The sequence below is a fragment of the Loa loa genome, assembly GCF_000183805.2.
Source record: "Loa loa unplaced genomic scaffold supercont3.596, whole genome shotgun sequence".
Taxonomy (NCBI): Eukaryota; Metazoa; Nematoda; class Chromadorea; order Rhabditida; family Onchocercidae; genus Loa; species Loa loa.
The window spans coordinates 17,768-26,649 of NW_018108776.1; the positions used below are offsets into that span (position 1 = coordinate 17,768).

The 8,882-nt window shown below is 33.4% G+C and overlaps 2 protein-coding genes across 2 annotated transcripts; one reads left to right on the forward strand and one right to left on the reverse strand.

The window, feature by feature from the left end:
* Positions 1-289: 289 nt before the first annotated feature.
* LOAG_10231 (hypothetical protein) lies at positions 290-3,247 on the reverse strand. The gene is made up of 7 exons (XM_020448113.1): positions 3,143-3,247; positions 2,857-2,939; positions 1,889-2,049; positions 1,370-1,519; positions 1,136-1,249; positions 813-901; positions 290-572 (listed from the first exon to the last, which is right to left on the reverse strand). Exons 1-7 carry the CDS (start codon positions 3,211-3,213, stop codon positions 416-418), a joined length of 825 nt encoding a protein of 274 aa, XP_020301715.1. The 5' UTR covers positions 3,214-3,247; the 3' UTR covers positions 290-415.
* Positions 3,248-7,411: 4,164 nt separating this feature from the next.
* On the forward strand, positions 7,412-8,847 carry LOAG_10232 (zinc finger protein; the record flags this gene model as incomplete). Its single annotated transcript, XM_003145759.2, has 2 exons — positions 7,412-7,829; positions 8,161-8,847. 2 exons carry the CDS (start codon positions 7,412-7,414, stop codon positions 8,451-8,453), a joined length of 711 nt encoding a protein of 236 aa, XP_003145807.1. The 3' UTR covers positions 8,454-8,847.
* Between the last annotated feature and the right edge of the window lie 35 nt (positions 8,848-8,882).

Sequence of the window (8,882 nt, forward strand, 5' to 3'; positions counted from 1 at the left end):
GAGGATTATCCAATTTAGAAATGGAAAATCGCGAATGTCCGGAAAGCAGTGAATGTACTGGACGGAATGCTTTGACGATTTCATCGTTTCTAGTCAATTTCTTCTTACAGCAGTTCTTGGCGGATGCAAAAAATGGCAATGCGATGGCCAATTTATATCTTTATGAACGCATAACACTTAAGAAGATAATCTGTAGTCTCAAATGACAGGCGATGATTGTTTTATTAATTAGAGGGTATTCTCACCAATATTTCTTAATATATTCAAATGTACATTGAATATTTGATATTTGACATGGTTCGTCCCTTCTCACGTAACTTTTAAACCACTGACTGAGCAAGCTAACAGTACAATGGCTAACATATTACATTAATATTTTGCTTGTAGATGGTAATATTTCAAACATATCAAAAAACTAGCAATATTTATCGCTTTTTGTTTTAACTCGACGTTCTAACAACAGTTCATGCAAATTGCCTTCTTGTTGGGCGCGACGCACGGACTCTTTGTCGTCCAAGTTGATATTTATGTACTTTCCTTTTACGGCAACTTTCGAATGTTGGTACATTTTCCTGCAAACAGATGCTAGTAAATTTAGCGAAAGCCAGAAAACCAGCCATACTTCTCATACGACAAGGAAGCGGAATATACGACACAAAATCAGCTCTTGATACGAAATAGATTTAAGACCAAAGGATGAAGGGAGATTTTTTCCCGAAGTCTTAATTTCTAAAGAATTTAGGAATACGTCCAGAAATTTACGGTTTCACCAATTTTTTTGGAAATTCAAAATAAAAGGAAAAAATACGTACACATAACTTGTTTCACATTCAGCAGCGGATTTCCTATCTTCTTCTGAACGCCAGTCAACAGGTCCTTCTTTCTTGGCATCGGTTCGTAACTGCAAATGCCAAAAAAACCTCGAAATTCAGATCTAATACAGCGATAACTTTTGCAAATATTGCTTCTGATAATAAAATACTGAAAACGCAAACTTAAATTTAAGCCGTGAAGTCCAAATCTTTATATTTGTCCAAACTTGAAGGAAATAATATACATAACTATGAAAAATACCCAGTATATTTTATAGCCATATAAGCCCTTTGTACTTTAGGTTCCTTTGAAAACAACGCACCTTTATCATTTCATTAGCTTCCGCCTTCCGGCTTATAACACGTACGTAACCTTCAGCATCGGGTTTCATGCTCAAGAAGAGATTGTTCGAAGCAGATTGTATTGCGGTTTTGCCCTACGATCGGAATAATAATGCAGCAGAGTAAGCAAAAAATTTGATTCACAGAACAGAATTCAGTTATTTAATCAACTCTAAAAATTAAAAACATTTTAATTTTAATGGATGAAAATATACCTCCTGGAAGACAACAATCATTCGTTCCCTCGTACCAACAGCATCAGCTGTAGCTATAAGGTTCCCTTCTGAATCCACGCCAATATACTTCCCGAAACCTGTTTTCATGCTGATAAGCATGTCATCTGGTGCTTTTATTAATGTAAGTATCTAAAAATAATTTTATAAATTAATGAAGATTCTTGCTAGCTTATTGCAATACATGATTTATCACGACCCAAATTTTCCCCACAATAGATCATATGGTGTACAGTATTTCAATTTGAAGATGATAAACACCATTCTTACTTCTAAAAATATAGCACGTTGCCTAATGCCTAATATTTTCACTTATCACATCCATTAATGACAAGATAATCGGAACTATGCAAATAGACAGTAACTGGTGAAAATAATAACTTCATAAGTTTATAAAAAATTCCAAAAATAGATGACTTCTATCATATCTACAAAATAATAACGCATACGATCTATAAATACCTTACACTACCCTTATTTTACATTTACTAAGCAACTAACTTCTTCTGGATTTGGTCCTTCGCCAGCCAAGTGTGGTCCACCAATTGTGAATCTGCCGTTGTCCATAGCAGCTAGGTATGTTCCCGGCGTTGTATTACATTCGATGCATATATTTATACCACCCCGAAGATCAGTTTCATTATCTATTGATCTCCATCCACCTGTAAAAGTGAACAAAGTGAAAGCAGAAAAATCTTGATAATATCCAGAAAGCTCAGAGAAAGCAACACTATTGTGGATGGTTACAGCTTGAAAAAATGTCGGTTATGAAATGAACGACGATTGGAAGTGATAAAACAATAAATAAGCAATGAATAGAAATACAGCAGAGAATACTTAAACTTGAATTATACCTGAATTCTTTACCGGTCAAGCAGTCCGGTGTTTGTTTCAGGTATGCTTGAGCCATTTAAAAATCAACTACTTGCTAATTGGAAGGTGCACTAACCGAAACAATTTACGTTTGATGTTATAAGTTAAATTCCACTACACGAATAATCTGGACATATTTTGCATTGAAAAAGCAAACCATATAAAAAAAACTATTTGAGAAAATCTGCTAAAGTAATAGTGATGATGCAGCTGTACCCAATACACTGTAACTTGGCACTTGCAAGCAATTAACATCGACGAACATTTGCTGAATGATCATTCCAAAAATTCATATAGGCATATTTATTTGGAAAAGAATATTTCTATTCGTTCCAGATAAATCTGCCCAAAGAATGAATTTAGATATTTAAACAATTGCAAGGATGTAACCGGTTATTTAATAGCAAAGATATCATAGAACGCCCTACAGCAACAGTTGTTGATCAAACAATCCCAACAAAAACTGCTACTGAGAAAAGATATTCCGAAAGACCGAAGAATTACTAATGACCGTACACACGAAAGCATTTTCTATTTCAGATTCTATTTTCCTCCGATTCGAAAGGTTTGCCTATTTCAGGATGCAAGTCACTTACCATGAATCTCAATGTCCGGATTTGTCATTGTACCACTGCCTTTTTCCAATTTCTTCCTTTTTGCGGACTTATCAGATTTGAACCTGCAGAAAGATTGCTATTTATAAAAAGCACAAGAAGAAATCGTCGCATTTTTAAACTAATAAATCTTCCAAAATCTTGAACTTTAAAATTCATAAATACTATGAATGCTTCGTCATATAGAAACACTTCCAGAATAGTTTTCAAAAGTAAAAATATTTTAGAAAATTGGAAAAAGCGAAAACAAAAAAGTTCGAAAATTTACAACGATTTATTTCCTTTAAATTTTATCGGGCCTCGCTTAACCGTATCATATGCATCACTTCTGGAACTCATTCTTTTTTTGGAACTGGGTCGAGATCTGCAAATTCTCAAGCTATGATTTCCGGTTTTACTCAAAAACAATCCGGAAAAACAACCAATAAAACGAATTTCGATAATCGCGCTGTGCACCATAGCAAAGCACCTCGAAGCATCCTCCATGAAAATTGTGATCCCATAATAAATGTCCTCAAAGTAAGTTGTTTATTCCATAATCCAGGTTATGTTTTTTACCGGAGATTGTGCTAATTTCGTGTACTTTACAGGTCTGTAAATCTCAGATTGTGTTTATTGGGAAATTAGATCAAAAATTGTAAAAATTACATTTTTTTTCCGTTCCTCCATCATTCATATACTTATTTCAAGTAAAGTCCGGGAATTGTGTAAATTAGAAATGATAGTAATTGCAAAGTAAAAATATATTGAGAAATATCGATACATCATTATTCATGGGAATTTTTGTATCATCGTAATAGCCTCTTTTTAGGGATTTCATGAAGAAGACAACGACATTATTGGATCAATCCTTCCTTCTGTCAAATTTTCTCCTCGAGCTGAGCCTAAATTCAAGAAATTCCAAGTTTTAACACTAAACCCATTTCTTCCAGATTTACCAAGACTCTTTTGTTGATAGTCGCTTTAATTTTGGTGAGTGAAGTTATTAATTCTTCGTTGTTAAGAAATCTTGTACTTATGGTTTTTCTTAAAGATCCTTTAACTACTCTAACCATTCTTTCGTAAATGCCACCCTGCTAAGAGAGGAATAATGAATTTCGACTCTATCATTTACTTTTCACTGTAGTTAATTCTTTCAAGTACATTGAAAAGTGCTATAAGATTCTTGGCATTGTCAGAAATTATGTGCTTCGGTTGTTTTCTTTGGCTTATAAATCTTTGTAATGCTTGTACGAATTATTCTGCAGACATTGTTTCCACTATTTCGAGATGCACAACTCGAGTACCAGAATGTGGACAGAGCCACTTATCATTTGGTATCGACATGATTCTCCTTTATTATAACTGGCCCAAATAGGTCTAAAACAAAACAGATCTATTTTAAATCCCACTAAAAGCCTCGCTAAAAACGTAAATCAAAATTTGAAACTTGAAACTTGAATTTTCATTTCGTGTTACTTGAAGCTGTTTGTTCTTGATTTATCAGCAGAATCAAAAAACTTGATTACTTGAATTCAGAAATGGCAAAAAGTCATTTATCCGAGAAAATTTCCAAGTTTTAAACGAGTTTAGCAAAAAAAATGAAAATGTTGTTTTGATAGCGTGGTTTACGCAAGTGCACGTACGCATGATGTATGTACGAAAATTTTCAAATCTGCACATTTAGTCTTGTGTGAGAGCCGATTACTTTGCATATTTGGTCACTGATTCTTTATAATTGATTTTTTTATTCATTATTACCTCCGAAGTGCCTAAATCTCGCCAAAAGACGTTAAATATTCTGAAAGGAAACGAAAGGGAATATTACGAAGTGTTTATTAGGTCATTCAAAAAACAAGTGTTAAAATGTTGACAAATACCTTGCCTTAGCTTACCTGTAATAGTGGGCAATATTAGTTATTGTCACAACCCATATTCTTTCACTTTTAGCTCTTTGGTCAAATGACCTGACAGGACAAATTGAAGTAGCATTTATCATCAAAATAAAAAGTGCCAACAAAAAGGATTACAAATGTATTTTCATCTCAAAAAATATGCGTTTTTTCGTATAGTCCTGTCATACGGAAGAGAATTAAAGTAGTAAGTTATTGTTGTAAAGCAAAAAATATTTCATCGAGAAATCCGTCAGATATTATTATACTTAAATCATTTGGCTGATAAATTAACACTGGACATCAAGCAATCATAAAGGATAGGATAAACAGTTTGATTTTTAATTAAAATTAATTTTAAAAACGTAGCTAATTCTGCTAATAATTTTCTGCTATAATTGTTGTCATGATGTATGTGGATGATAAGAAGAACGAAAACAAAACAGAGTAAAAAACCAATGTTAAGATGAGATTATAAATTTTTCATCTGCTTGGTGATAACACTGAACATGTCACCCAACTTCTGACACATAAACAACTTTTCGTATATTTCCCGAAGTATAGTTCCTGTGGATGTGCTACAGTTAGGTCTAGAATGAATATTTTTAAAATGTTGCCTCACCGTGCCAAAACAAATGAACATTTTGCCGTAGTTTGGCTTCGTTTTCTGCATTGCAATATTTATTGAATTTTGCATTGCTCCTCCATGGTCGCGGATGTTGTGCAGTACATTTTCATATGCATTCTGCTATTTCAGATAGAAAAATGTGCTAAACTTGTAAAACTGGCAAGAAGCTCCGGCGCAGAACTTCTGGTATTTTTGCAGGGTATCCTTAGTGCTGACGAATCTACCATGTAATCTGCATTGAAATTTAGGTTGACATGTGTCCATGTGATAGGCAAATGATGATTAATAACTGAATTTTCGTTCACAGTTGGATTGCTTGCATTCGTAAGTGAACGATTCGGGGAGTGCTTTCGAAATAAAATCTGTGCAGTATTAGATAATCCTGTCTGTGTCCTTCAATCTGATATTCGTGCTGAATAATTTGCATATTGTCTTTATAGAAATTTTCGGTTTTTAGCTTTGATAAGATCTTAAATTTCAGCAGTTTGCTTTACTGCTACGGTCACCATGACTTCCAGATTCGCTTGATACTCGAATTCATGTGACAGAAAGGTTTAAAATTAAAATTTAGAATGATGCATGCAAAGGGTGTAATATTGGCATGAATGGAAACTGGTGAATGTTTACATAAAAAGAATTGAATGAATTTTTAATCTGTACAGTATTGAATAATCCTACTTGTGTTCTTTAATCTAATATTGGTACTGAATGATTTGCATATTGCTATGGAAATTTTTGGTTAATTCCTCTTTCAGCTAATTTTTGCCATATAATGTCAAATCATGGTATTTCATAAATATGATTCATTTTTCATTAAAGATATATTTGCACGTATATATCAAAAGTAAGGCAAAATAAAATCTCATGAAAATGGTTTAAAAAATGGGCTGAAAGTCGAGATGAAGTAGAAATATGTGCCGAGCAATTCCTTTGTACTAAAACTTTGTGACCACAGCTTAAAATAGCAACAAATAGAATTGAATCGTTATGGCCCTTTTGTAAGCATTTCAGACACGCCTCGATTATTTTCAAACGCTCCATTCGTTGCTTTGCTGTCTGGTAGATTTGACATTCGTCATCCCAATGATCGTCTTTGCAAATGAACAAGGCCTTCGTATTTTATCAATTTCTTTAATGAAAAATGAATCATATTTATAAAATACCATGATTTGACATTATATGGCAAAAATAGCTAAAAGAGAAATTAACTAAAAATTTCCGTAGCAATATGCAAATCATTCAGTTCCAATATTTGATTAAAGAACACAAGTAGGATTATTCAGTACTGTATAGATTAAAAATCCATTCAATCCTTTAATGCAAACTATCCACCACTTTCCATTCATTCAAATATTACACCCTTTGTATCACTTTCAGGATTTCTGGTCAACTTCCAACCAATTTTTGTACATTATATTCTTTTAATGCTTCCTGTACAAATACGGAATAAGTCATAGCAAAATGATGTGTTTCATACAGCTATTTAGGAATATTATGACACATTCTTTCAATCATTCTTTTTTTTGGACAGTGATCAGCGATTATAATACTCCAACCAACATTTCTTCCATTCTTTCTGATTTATGATTGCAGAGCAGACAGATATTCCCTTAATTTCAGTCATTTTAATGCTGCAAATAGCAGTGAATTGATTGAATCTCAGTTTTATATAATATTTCTGAATGTATAATTAATAGTAATAAAAACTGGAGACAAAAAAAAAATCTTGTTGCATCTCTGCAAGAGAATGCACGTTGATGAATGGATTTATTTTCAACATATTTTTTTGTATGCCCAATTTATCTGCAACCCTTTCATGAGGCTTTCGTCGGGGATTGAAATCATATTCATGAACCATCGAGTTAATGATAGGGAATTTGAATGTAAGAGAAAAAAATATGAGAAATACTGCTAATCGTGCAGATCAAAAGCTGCTTGAACCTTTGGTCGTTTAATTCCATTCAATGTGATATAAAAAGGCTTCTATTCGAGCATTCCTACCATTTTAAAAATTTTGTATTTTACCTTGTTCTTCATTATGTCAATGACACAGATCATTTGGTTCAGTCTTCTGCTTTGCGTCACTTTGGCTTATAATAAAACTTTCTCTCCACTTAATCCCCCCGTATATCGTTATCCTGGCTATAACCCAGGTGCCAGTCTGAACCTTTACCATACATCTGATATCGTCGACAACAATTTGGAGACATTGCCTGACCATAATGACGATACATATAAGAGCGACCAGGAACAAATGACGGTAACGACAAGAGATGACCAATCCCAGGAAGTCACAGACGGCTTCGCTTATAATATCGAACGGGAAAATACTGATCGAGAATTGTTGGGAATAACCATTGACAAAGACCTCTTCCCTGAACTCATCTGCAATTTATCACCATTTAATTCAGATACCAGCACACACAATACTGGTAGAGAATCACCTGGAATAAATGGTAAGATATTACTCAATGACTTTTTCTTCCAACTCTTACAGTTCACAAAATCGTGTGAAAATGAGATTGCAAGAAATTAAGAACGAAACTGATTTCGTTACTGCAGAAAATTCACAGTTATCTGCTCTACATATCCGTCCATTAAGGAAAACTTTTTGTCCCTAATTTATGCTAAAAGAGTGAATATTTTCTAGTAATTCAAGTGAAATATGATGTGATAAGCTTATTTTGTGCATTACCAGGATCAGTTTTCAAATTACATTAATTAATTAGCAAATACTGTAATGGAGTGCTAATTACAAATCCAAATGTTATACGAGGAGTTTTTCAGAAGAAAATATCATAAAAACAGTAATTATTAGTAAAACTGGCTACTTTATCGTTTTTCAGAAGAGCGAATTTATGAGTGTCATTATGTCAGATGTGCTTTTCACACGAACAGTTACAAAGAATGTAGAGAACACAAGAAAACGCACGGCAAACCATTTATTTACGAATGTAAAGAACCCAATTGTAGAAAACAGTACACTCATAGCACATCATTTTACTCTCACAAGGAAAAACATCAACCTAAACCTCTATGCGAAAATTGCAACAGATTCTTCAGCGACAAGTACGGCTTGAAGAGACACAAGAAGAAATGCCTCGGAACTTCTTGTTAGTTTCGCAAATTTAGCAAAATTTCAAGTCCGTTTTTCTATCTGCAATACAATGAGTGTTGCGATATGTAAATACACGACAAATTGGCGGTCATCGATATTTTTGATTATGTGATTCGTTTGACGCTAATCTGATGAATGTATGTATTTAATGAATGATTTTGCGAAGAAAATTTCACACCTTTTATCAGTAAATAAAATGCAATTCATATTACCATCGATATTTCAAAACAGGTCACAATTTTATTGTTTCTCAACTCCCTGCTAATCCTTTTGCCAATTTCTTGGAGTATAATCAAATATTGAATTCTGCTCATCAATCTTCCCAGATTTGCAAGTGTAAAAACTGTGCTGGAATTCAGTGAACTACCATGATGAAATTTCTTATCAAACG